Source organism: Budorcas taxicolor, chromosome 18, assembly GCF_023091745.1.
Source record: "Budorcas taxicolor isolate Tak-1 chromosome 18, Takin1.1, whole genome shotgun sequence".
NCBI lineage: Eukaryota > Metazoa > Chordata > Mammalia > Artiodactyla > Bovidae > Budorcas > Budorcas taxicolor.
This window is the reverse complement of record NC_068927.1, coordinates 47,949,803-47,962,324: the sequence shown is the minus strand read 5'-3', so window position 1 is coordinate 47,962,324 and position 12,522 is coordinate 47,949,803. Positions and strand designations below refer to the sequence as shown.

At 45.3% G+C, this 12,522-nt stretch overlaps 1 protein-coding gene across 1 annotated transcript in view; it reads right to left on the bottom strand.

Moving 5' to 3' along the window:
- The window catches only part of WDR62 (WD repeat domain 62), a 49,781-nt gene that overhangs the window by 32,785 nt on the left and 4,474 nt on the right, over positions 1-12,522 (bottom strand). Inside the window, exons 2-6 of the mRNA XM_052655906.1 lie at positions 5,939-6,030; positions 4,281-4,343; positions 1,973-2,030; positions 1,570-1,740; positions 272-409 (exon numbers count right to left, since the gene is read on the bottom strand). Of these exons, the coding sequence (XP_052511866.1) occupies positions 272-409; positions 1,570-1,740; positions 1,973-2,030; positions 4,281-4,343; positions 5,939-6,030 (522 nt within the window). The remainder of the gene's footprint in view (positions 1-271; positions 410-1,569; positions 1,741-1,972; positions 2,031-4,280; positions 4,344-5,938; positions 6,031-12,522) is intronic.

Sequence of the window (12,522 nt, the reverse complement as noted above, 5' to 3'; positions counted from 1 at the left end):
AGGAAGAACAGAACATGTATGCCTCCAGGCAGAGTGGCTGGAGGCCACAGGCCCGGAATGAGGGGTGGCCCCAGGGCCCAGCAGGGAAGAAGAGGTTTCCCAGCAGGTCTGGCAGTCAGTCAGCACCTGGAGAGCAGTCGCAGAGACAAAAGGCCGCCCCACTAAGAGGCTATACAGCCACTGCCCCCGAATCATAGCAGAACCAGGAGTCCCTACTACCCTTGACGGTTCTCCCCTAGGCCTGGCTAAGGGGGTGGGGATGAAAACTCACCTTTGCTTCGGTGGACACTTCCAAGAACCAGAACCTCACGTGCCGGTTCCCAACAGTGACAAAATAGCTGCTGTCCTCTGAGAAGGAGAGGGCAATGACCCGGCATGATACCTTGTTGGAGGCCACCAGGATGTCTTTCTGGAAGAATCAGTGCAGAGAAGGTCACACCAGCACCCACCTCACCAGACTCTTTGAGCCTCTTCTCTCAGCCCTGTGTCTCCCTGCCCTCACTTGCTCCAAGGGTGTCTTCCTCAGGCCCTTCTTTTTGGGGAAACCTACATGTGACCCTCTTTCATTCCCAACACAGAGGAGACTGAGGCCTGGAAGGGCTTCCACATGAGAGGAAGTTCCAGAACTCTCCTCGGGAGTCCAAGCCCTGCAGCCCACACATGGTGTTGAAGACGGCCACAGCTAGAAGCAAAGGACGGTGCAACCCATGTTGCTGGAGACTGGGATTCCACTCTGGGCCCCGCTGAGCCCTTCACAGGACAGCTCAGGAAACCCCTCAACAGTCCTACGAGGGAGGTGCTTCTCCCCTACCCCATCATGCTCAGGGAGGACTGTCGCATGCTCAAGGTCACACAGCAGGTGATGAACAGAGCCAGGACTGACACCCGCTTCTGCCAACTCTAAATCCTCCCCCAGCTGTTCCCAAGCCCAGCCTTCCAACGCATAGACTGGAGTTCTCCCAACTCAACAAAGCAGATACTATTACATCCATTTTACAGACGAGGAAACAGACTCACAAAGAGGTTAGGTCACTTGCTCAAGGTCACAGCTGGTCAGTATAAAAAGAATGATATGTTCCACTAGTTGAGAGCTTGTCACACGCCCTACAACAAATGCCTGGAATAGGGTTTGGCAGGGAGTAGGTGCTCAAGAAATATTTGCTGGATAGGGCTTCCCTGGTGGCTCAGTGGCAAAGAATCCGCCTGCCAATGCAGGAGACACGGGTTCAATCCCTGGTCCGGGAAGATCCCACATGCCGTGGAGCAACTAAGCCCGTGCCCACAACTATTGAGCCTGTGCTCTAGAGTCATGATCCACGACTACTAAAGCCCGCACACCCTAGAACCCCGTGCTCTGCAACAAGAGACACCACTGCAATGAGAAGCCCAAGCGCTGCAACTAGGGAAAAGCCTGCACAATAGAGACCCAGCCAAGAGTAAAAATTATTAAACAAACAAAAAGTGCGTTGGATAAACGCTTTACCAAGTTCTCTCATTTAGTTCTCCCCATGCCTGAGACTCAGGGTGTTCCGGCAACCAGCTGTCTGCCACCCACCCACCAGCTCTTACCTTCCAGTCCCAGACGTTGAGCACCATGTCGTGCTGGTAGCCCATGGACACAATGTGCTTCATGTTGGGGGAGAAGGCCACGCAGGCCACGCCATACTTGTGGCCCAGCATTTCCGCCACCTGACTCTTCTCTTCCACGTCCCAGATACGTACAGCAGGCCTGTGCCCATTCTGGGGAAGATGGTGCCATTTACTGCTGCTGGATTCTGCACTGGGCGAGGCTGGAGGGGCTGTCAGGGCTGAAGCTGGTACTGCCCCAGGGTGTGCCCGAAAGCCATCCCCCACCGTCCCTTGCCGCATCTGGTCCAGGAAGGAGCTATTCCAGGGATTCCTCAGGTCTGCTGGGGCCAGAGGAATGGCCCCAAGACCCCTCCCCACCCACTCCACCATGATCACCACTCACCTCCCCCGTCACTATGTACTTTCCATCAGGGGAGAAGGCCAGAGCGCTCAGAGACTTCCTGGGGACAAGGGAAGGGGTTGATCACTGGTTCCACTAAGGGTGGGCAGCCAGACCCCAGCCTGGCTGTGCTCACAGCACCCGGTGCATTCCCAGCACTTCCTGCAGCCAGGAGAAGCAGGGGCAGTGCACAGAGAAATGAGGTTTTGTAAAGGCAAAGGCCCTTTCCTCCTCCAAACCTCAAGCCCTGATGGAGTGGATGCTGCACAGCCTGTGTGATCGTAGTTCCCCGACCAGGGATTGAACCTGGGTCCTCGGCAGTGAAAGTGCGGAGTCCTAACCACTTGACCAGCAAAAAATTCCCAGAGACAGAGAATGATAAAGCAAATGTTGGTAAAATGTTAGCATTTGGAAAATATGGGTGAAAGATGTACAGGTGCTCTGTGTACTATTCTTGTAGTCTGAAATTATTTCAATGTACGAAGTTTAAAAATTGCCAGTGCTTACGCCTTACTCCATACTGATTCTGCCTTCTCTGAGGGTGAAGCCCAGGATCAGGTGACTCTGAAATGCAGCCAGGATGGAAACCTCCACCCTGGCCACACCGCCTCCTTAGACAGACCCACCAATGACCGAGAGTAGACTCTTCTCAGCTATGTGCTTCAGATCAAGGCGACCTACTCTACCACCTGTGGGCGTTGGGAAGGCAACCGGGAGGATGAGAAGAATTGGCCAATGGAGATTCTAACAAATGCCAGCAAGCTCCAGCCCATTCCTGCCATGGAGAATGTGGGCCCCAGAGATGTGAATCTCTCACTTTTCCAAAATGAAAGGGCATCTGGATTTTCGTGTAGAAAACTTTGAAGGTTGTCGAGTAAGTCCAATATTTGAGACAAGCATTCAAGAAGTATTTCATTTGAGATCACAAAGTGAATAAACATGCTTGGATGGGGACCCACCTCTGCCCTCATCACCAGTGACAGAACCCACAGTCAGAGCCAAGGGTCCAAGAAGCCCCTTCCAAGAGAGAATCTGTATCTGCCAAACCATATCTCAGGGACTCTGCCTTACGGATCGTAAAGGAAGAAGAAAACTCGCATCTTCTCTGTCCACCTGGAGAGCTGGGCCAAAGGAGCTCAACTTGAGCTATCTGTGCAGTATTTGTGGAATAAAAAGTTGCAATGAGGGGAAGGACTGGTGGTCCTGTGGTTAGGACTCTGAGCTCTCACTGCCAACGTCTCAGGTTCGATTCCTGGTTGGGGAACTAAGATCCCACAAGCCAAAAAAAAAAAAAAATCGCAGTGGAGTGCCTTCCTAAGGTTACAACTCAGTGGGGACCAAAGCCCAAGGATGACACAGTGATCAGTGGGCCACCAGGCAGACCCCAGGTACCAACTTGGGGCCAAGAGTCTTCCCCAGTAAACTGGCAACTGGAGGGATCTTTCTAAAACCCAAACTACGTTCATTCATTCATTCAGGAAACAAGAAGTGCTGTCAATGTCCTAGACACTGACCTAGGGTATAGGGACACAGAAATTAACTAAAAGAAAGTCCCTGCCCCCAGACAACTCATCTTGTAGAGAAAGACAGTAAATATCATCATTGAGGAAATTAGAAAGTATATCAAAAAGGAGTACATTTTGTGGGAAAAAGGAAAGTGGGGAAGGGAAGTAGAGCATGCTAGAGGGCTCGGGTGGCTAAGCATAGCCTCAGCCTGCAATCGCCCTCTAGTGGCTTCTCTTTGCAATCAGCATGATAGCCAACCACTCCCCAAGGTGATCTGACTTCTGGGGCTCCAGCCTCAACCATGGAACTCTGACTGCTCCTCCAACAACTTAAGATTCTTAGCTACTCAACCTGAGATTCAAAAATGACTGCTCTTGCTGTCCCCTCTGCCTACAATGCTCTCCCCACACCTTCACATGGGTTACCCCCTCACTTTCTCCTGGTCTCAGCCCCAGGAGGGCTCTGATAGGACTCTGATAAGGGTCCTCTGCCTGCCCACCTTCCCGAACACATCCTCATTTCCTCCATAGCCACAGTCAAGGTCTGATGGTTGGCTAGGAACTTGCCAACTAGTTTAGTCGGTCTCCCCCACAAGCTGTCAGCTCTGTAGAGAGCAGCTTCTTATCTCTTTTGTTCATGGCTGTGTTCCCAACACCTGGACCAGTGCCTAGCACAGAGCAGACTGAACCTGAACCGAGTGAGTGAATGAATGAGTCACCCACAAGCACCTCCAGGCAGTGTGGGGAAGGAGGGATGTGTCAGGACCTTGATCCTACCCTTACCCCTTGCCCAGGCCCCAGCTTACCTGGCAGTATTAAGAATGTGCTGCTGCTTGTTCTCCTTGGGGTTCAAAATCACCACCACACAGCTGGGGAGAAAGAGGAAAATGTGCCCAAACTGAGGGGAATATTGGGGTCCAGGGATGACTGCACTCCCAACATAAGAGCCCACATATAGACAAGGCTATGTGAGAGTTGGACTATAAAGAAAGATGAGTGCTGAAGAATTGATGCTTTTGACCTGTGGTGTTGGAGAAGACTCTTGAGAGTCCCTTGGACTGCAAGGAGATCCAACCACTCCATTCTAAAGGAAATCAGTCCTGAATGTTCACTGGAAGGACTGATGCTGAAGCTGAAACTCTAATACTTTGGCCACCTGATGAGAAGAGCTGACTCGTTTGAAAAGACCCTGATGCTGGTAAAGATTGAAAGCGAGAGGAGAAGGGGACAACAGAGGATGAGATGGTTGGATGGCATCACCAACTCAACGGACATGAGTTTAAGTAATCTCCGGGAGTTGGTGATGGACAGGGAAGCCTGGCGTGCTGCCATTCATGGGGTCACAAAGAGTCAGACACGACTGAGCAACTGAATTGAACTGAACTGATAGACAAGGCTCTTTCTGTTCAGAAGCTTCTCTCTTCAGTCTCCTCCTCCCCCATTATCTATGCTGAGAATTCTAGGGCACTTATCATTATTACTGATACCAACAAATTCTTAAAAAGAAGCCAACACTCCCTCGGTAGTAACTATACTGCCAGGCTCTGGTCACTAAGTCGCATCCGACTCTGCGACCCCATGGACTGTAGCCCGCCAGGCTCCTTTGCCAGGGGATTTTCCAGGCAAGAATACTGGAGTGGGTTACCATTTCCTTCTCCAAGGGATCTTTCCCACCCAGGTATTGAATCTGCGTCTCCTGCATTGGCAAGCAGGTTCTTTATCAGTGAACCACCAGGGAAGCCCACAGAAGACTTACTGTGTACAATATCTTTAAATCCTTACAACTGCCAAGTGAGGTCAGCAGTCTTAGCTGCTTTTCATAGATGATGAAACTGAAGCCCAGAGACAGCAGTTCTTTGTCCAGGGTTCCCCAGCAGATCAGGGAACGAGTGGGGATGTGACTCCACACCTGTCAGATTCAAGAGCCCCCCCGTCCTATATTCTGGCTCCTTCCCAAAGACTCAGTAATAGATGCTGTTCAGCAGGAATTACTATGGCCTTGCCCTGCCCTGTGGGGGGAAGGGTCCCTTCGGTGCCTAGAACAGTATAGGTTAGACCAGTATTTGTGGAATAAATGGTTGCAGATGACGTTCAGTCCTCTCTAACTACCAGGAGGAGGGTATCACTAGTTTTGTTTTACCAAAGCAGAGGCTAGGACAGGGGCATGTGTGGTGGAGCTAGGACACTAATGCTGACTGCCTGACACCAACCGTGGCTTTGATCTTAACCTCCTGTCTTTCCCAGAATCGCTGCCACCTCCCACTTGCAGTCACAATAAGGCTTTCTTAGCACGCACGCGTGCCTGTACCATTCTAGACATAGAGGGGCCGGCAGAATCCTTCCCACAGCCTTCAGAGGCAGGCAGCATTATCTGCACTCTACAGAGGGAACAGCCAAGGCCCAGAGAAGATCATCAAAGACTTCAGGATCCGTGATTAGAGGCTAGGCCCACCGACTCACTCACCCTGCCAGGTAGGCCACGTGGCCTGTGCTGGGGTCACAGGTTAGGCCGCTGCTGTTCTGGGCTGTGATGCCAAGCACCTTCTCCAGTGATACCTGCAGGGAAAAGGCCCAAATCAGAAGTGCCTACCCCAGTGGGTTCCCCACCCCTCAGCCATCCATTCAGTCTGTTATTTCCAACATGTCCACCGAGCTTCTAGGATCATCTACCAGCAGCTAATGCTTATCTTCTTCAGTACTGCTTTGACAAGCACTGTGCTAAAGCATAGAATGGTGAGGAATGTAGTCAAATCCCTGTCCTCCTGGAGCTCACATTCTACTGGTGACGGGATGGCAGACACAGGAAACGAACAGAATAAATATGTAAAATAGATATCAGGTGATGATGGGAGTGTTAGAGAAAAACTAAGCATGGAAGGAAATTGAGAGGTCAGAGGAAGGGGAGAAGGCCTCAATGAAAAGAGCAAGTCTCTATCCGTCTTATATGAAAGACTCGAGAGCCCACAACCACCCAGGGAAGAAGGCGCTGTTATCAGCCCTATTGCACAGATGAGAACACGGAGGGCCAAGGTCCCACATCTGTGGAGTAGCAAGGCTGGGATACAAACTCAGGCAGTCTCTGGTTTCAAAGTCAGCACTGTGCTCACAGCAGTGAACAAGGAGGACACTGTCCGTTTGCTCAGTGAATTGACAGTCTAGAGGTTCAGTGAGTAAAGAAAACAGTCAACGGGAACAAGCACACTTAAAAGGTAAAAATTCTCTAAGCAAAATAAGTCAAATGAGCTAGTTCCCATCATGGCTGATTAAACATTTACAGAGGATGGACTAACAAATTGTGATATTTTCATATTCTTAAGAGATTAGTTTCTAATTATTATAAAGTAAAACACTCTCAAACAAGGTGTTGGGCCTCAGAAATGAGATGCATAGAGAGGACAGTAACAGTCAATATTTATTGAGCATCTGATCAGGAGACAGGCGCTGTTTATACAACTGTATTAACTTATTTGATGCTCACAATAACCCTGTGATACAGTCACTATCATCATCATCTCCTTACAGATGAGGAAAGAGAGGCCTAGAAGGGTAATCCGTGTGAAAGTTAGCAGGATTAACCCAGGCAATGGAACTCATGTTGTTTTTTTAATCTGTTAATCAGCATTACTGGGCATGAGCGTAGCTGGTCATTTTTAGACCAGGTCTTTGGCAAGCTGGATGGACTGCACCACCAAATAGGAAAAATACATGCCATCAGTCACCCAAAATACATAATCACAGCAGTAGTAACTAACAGCAATGGAGTACTTACAAATGTTTTTCTAAGTACTTAAGATATGTGAGCTTACTTAATCCTCACAAATACACTATAAGGGAACATTTATATTATTATCCTCATTTTACAGATGAGGAAACTGAGGCACAGAAAAGTTTAAGAAAAAAAGAAGAATTCAGGTTAAAACCCAGGCAGTCTGGGTCCAGAGGTGGTGCTCCTAACCACCTTGCTATACCACCTCTCTGGCGCTAATGGTAAAGAACCTGCCTGCCAGTGAAAAGACTAACAGATGTGGGTTCGATCCCTGGCTTGGGAAGATCCCCAGGAGAAGGAAATGGCAACCCACTCCAATATTCTTGCTTGGACAATCCCATGGACAGAGGAGCCAGTCCACAGGGTCGCAAAGAGTTGGACACGACTGAGGCGACTTAGCACGCACATACCACCTCTCTGAAACTGATTGTTACTCCTCTCCTTCATATACTTTAAAGCTCACAAGGCACTTTCTGAAACATAAGAGATAAAAGCTATGCATATAAGGTGCTGGGTGAGAGACTGAGGTGGGTGACTGCTTTAGGCTGGGGCTCAAGAAGGCCTCTCAAAGGAATAAAAAAGAAGGCCTTTCAGGGTAGAGATAATCAGGCTGAGACTCGAAGAATAGGTGCCAGTCAGGTAGACTGCAGCAAAAAGCCCAGAGGACTCACCGAACACAAAGGCTAAGAGGCAGAAAAGAGCTTGGAGTCTCAAGAAAACAGAAAGCAGGCCAATGTGACAGGACCTTTGTGAGAGGAAGGACATGGGCAGTGTGGCCAGAGAGGTGAGGAGCAGGCACATGCCCAGCAACTTGCAGCCAGGAAGCCACGGAGCAGGAACAAGATCCACCCGCAGGTGTTGCGTATCGACACTTTATCTGGCATATTCACAATTTCCTTTCATCTCCCTGCAACACCATGGCTATTGTTATCACCATTTTACAAAAACAGACTTCGCAGCTCTGCAAGTTGGAGAATGATTTTTTAAACTGCTGCTGTGTGGGCTTTCCTGGGGATCCAGTGGTTAAGAATCTCCCTGCCAATGCAGCAGACACAGGTTCAATCCCTGGTTTTGGAAGATTCTGTATTTCTTGGGGCAGTTAAGCCCCTGCTCCACAGCTACTGAGCCTGCCCTGTAGAGCACAGGCTCTACAAGAGAAACCACCACAATGAGAAGCCTGTGCACCACGAGGAGCCCCCACGCCTTGCCACAGCTACAGAAAGTCTGCAACACAGTAACGAAGAACGGGCACAGTCAAAATTAATAAAAACAAACAAATATATTTTTAAAAGTTGCTGCCGTACTATTGGAATTTCTTCTACCTACTCTAAAGTTTTGCATCTCGGTTTAGAGAACTGGTCTATACCCATGCCCCTCCCCACTCCCTCCGCAGTGCTGCTGAGATTCTAAATATTACTCACATCCTCTCCATAATTTAAGGCGGCAGTATGGAATAAGCATCCCACCATGATAAAGGAGAGAAAAGAGAAGGGGGGATGAGGGAAGGCAGGCGAGAGCCCAGGAGACTTGGAACAAGTAGCACTGGGGACTGAACCCTGGTAGGGACCCTAAAGACCCAGCGGGGGATGAGGTCAACAAAAGTGTAAGGGCCCAGAGAGACTTCTAAAGGTGACTAAGGAGACAAGCAGGAAAGCAGGACTAGGAGGTGACTAGCAAAACTATAACGCGTTCCAAAGGATAAAGTCAGGTGGGAACCCTGGAATGATCCAAAGGCTGAGGGCTCCTTTGTTTGCCTTTCCTACTGTTCTTTTCCCCATGCAGTTAATCTTTAGTGATATAAATCTTCTTCATCTACCTCCATTTAACTCTGCATATCTATTCTTTCTTTCTTTCCTTTCCTCTCAACATATTTGTTAGTTTTGTTTTTATTGCTTTATTCCCCACTTGACCCCTTGCTTTAGTTTTGTTTTTCGGTTTGTGCTTTAGTTAGTTTTGTTCTTACCTGGTAAATATACTTTTTGATTTACCTTGTTCGCTGTGTCAATCTACTGTATTTTTGTTGGACTGTCTTTGCTTTGCTTATGGGTGTGTATGTATATGCGTATATTGTTACTTTATTATTATTTGCCTGATTTTATAACTGCCATTTGTCTGGGGTTCATCTTTGGTTTCTCATTTTTGGATATTTGTTTTAATCTCAATTAATGCCATAACAAACCATTTGTGGAATTTTCATTCCTGACTAGAGATCAAGCCCTGAGCCTCTGGAGTGGAAGCACTGACTCTAACACCCTAGACAACCAGAGAACTAACCCTAGGGAGTATCAAATAGTGAGAACTCACACAAAGGAAGCCACTTGAATACAAGACCTGGCATCACCCAACCACCAGTAGCATCCTGTGCAGGATGCCTCATCTAAACAACAAACAAAACAAATACAAACCCAATCATCAGCAGACAGGACTACCACCTCACTCAGCCTTGCCCAACAGAGGAAAATCAGACAGAAACTCAGTACAAATCTCACGCTATACAAAGCTTACACAAACCACTGGACCAACCTTACGAGGGCAGAAACAAAAAGGAAGAAAGAATTCAACCTTGAAGCCTGGGAAAAGGAGACCTCAAGCACAGTAAGTTAAAATAAAATAATGAAAAGGCAAAGAAATACTACACAAATGAAGGAACAAACTAGAAACACAGAAATCCAAATAAATGAAGAGGAAATAGGCAAACCACCTGAAAAAGAATTCAGAATAATGATAATAAAGATGATCAAAAACCTTGAAAACAAAATGGTGACAATGTAAGAATCAATTAACAAAGATCTAGAAGAAATAAGCGTAGAACAACAAACAACACGATTACTGAAATTAAAAATACTCTAGAAGGAATCAATAGCAGAATATCTGAAGCAGAAGAATGAATCAGTGAGCTGGAATATGAAACGGTGAAAATAACTTCTGAAGAGCAGAATAAAGTAAAAAGAATGAATAGAACTGAGGATAGTTTCAGAGACTTCTGGGACAATATCAAATGCACCAACATTTGAATTATAGGGGTCTCAGAAGAAGTAGAGAAAAACAAAGGGTATGAGAAAATTTTTGAAGAGATTATAGCTGAAAATTTCCCCAAAATGGAAAAGGAAACAGTCAATCAAGTCCAAGAGGCACAAAGAGTCCCATACAGGATAAACCCAATGGGAAACATGCCAAGACACATACTAATCAAACTAACAAAGACTAAACACAAAGAAAAAATATTAAAGGCACCAAGAGAGAAGCAACAAGTAACATACAAGGGAAACCCCATACACTTAACAGCTAATCTTTCAGCAGAAACTCTGCAGCCCAGAAGGGAATGGCAAGATATATTTAAAATATTGAAAGGGAAAAATCTACAACCAAGATTACAGTACCCAGCAAGGATCTCATTCAAAATTGATGGAGAAATAAAAAGCTTTTTGAACAAGCTCAGTACCACCAAACCAGCTTTACAACAAATGTTAACAGGACTTATGTAGTCGTGAAATACAAGAGAAGAAAAAAGATCAAAATCAACCTCAAACAATTAAGAAAATGGCAATAGAAACATATATATCAATAATTACTTTAAATGTAAAAGGAATAAATGCTCCAACCAAAAGACAAAGACTGGCTGAATGGATACAAAAACAAGACCCATATATATGCTGTCCACAAGAAACCCACTTCAGATCTAAAGACACATATAGACTGAAAGTGAGAGGATGCAAAAATATATTCCATGCAAATATATTTTGCATGGAAGCAAAAGAAAGCTGGAGTAGCAATTCTCATATCAGATAAAATAGACCTTAAAGTAAAAAAGATTACAAGAGATAAGGAAGGACACTCCATTATGATCAAAGGATAAATCCAAGAGGAAGACATAAAGAGGAAGACATATTGTAAATATCTATGCACCCAACAAAGGAGCACCTCAATACTTAAGACAAACACTAACAGACATAAAAGGAGAAATTGACAGTAACATAATAATAGTAGGAGACTTTAACATCTCAGTCACACCAATGGACATATTATCAAAACAGGAAATTAATAAAGAAACACAAGTCTTAAATGATACATTAGATGAGACAGATCTCATTGATATCTTCAGGACATTCTATCCAAATGCAGAAGAATTACACCCTCTTTTCAAGTGTACATGGAACATTCTCCAAGATAGGTCCACCCACATCTTAGGTCACAAATCAAATCTCAGTAAATTTAAGAAGATTATAATCATATTAAGCATCTTCTCCAATCACAGTGCTGAGACTAGATATCAATTACAAGAGAAAAACTGTAAGAAACACAAACACATGGAGAACAACACGTTTCTAAATAACCAACAGGTTACTGAAGAAATCAAAAGGGAAATAAGAAAATTTCTAAAAAAAATAAAAATGAAAACACGACAACTCAAAACCTATGGGATGCAGTGAAAGCAGTTCTAAGAAGGAAGTTTATAGCAATACAATCCTACCTCAAGAAACAAGAAAAACATAGAATAGACAACCTAACTTTACACCTAAAACTGGAAAAAGAACAACAACAACAACAACAAAAATCCAAATTAGTAGAAAGAAAGAAATCAGTAAGATCTAAGCAGAAATAAATGAAAAAGAAATGAAAGAAACAATAGTAAAGATTAATAAAACTAAAAGCTGGATCTTTGAGAAAAAAAACAAAATTGACAAGCCTTAGCCAGACTCATCAAGAGAAAAAGAGAGAAGAAAATCAAATCAACAAAATTAGAAATGAAAAAGGAGAGGTTACAAAAGACAATGCAGAAATACAAAGGATTATAAGAGACTATTAGTATATGGCAATAAAATGGATAACCTGGAAGAAATGGACAGATTCTTAGAAAAGTTCAATCTTCCAAGACTGAACCAGGAAGAAATAGAAATTGTGAATAACAACAACAAAAAAGAAATTGTGAACAACCCAATTACAGGCACTGAAATTGAGCCTGTGATAAAAAATCTCCCCCAAAACAAAAGCCCTGGACCAGATGGCTTCACAGGAGAATTCTATCAAACATTTAGAGAAGAGCTAATGCCTATTCTTCTAAAACTCTTTCAGAAAATTGCAGAGGAAGAAACACTTCCAAACTCATTCTACAAGGCCACCATCACCCTGATACCAAAACCAGACAAAGACTACACCAAAAAGGAAAACTACAGGCCAATATCACTGATGAACATAGATGCAAAAATCCTCAACAGAATTTTAGCAAACAGAATTCAGCAACATTATCAAAAGCTCAAACACCATGATCAAGTTGTTGATTT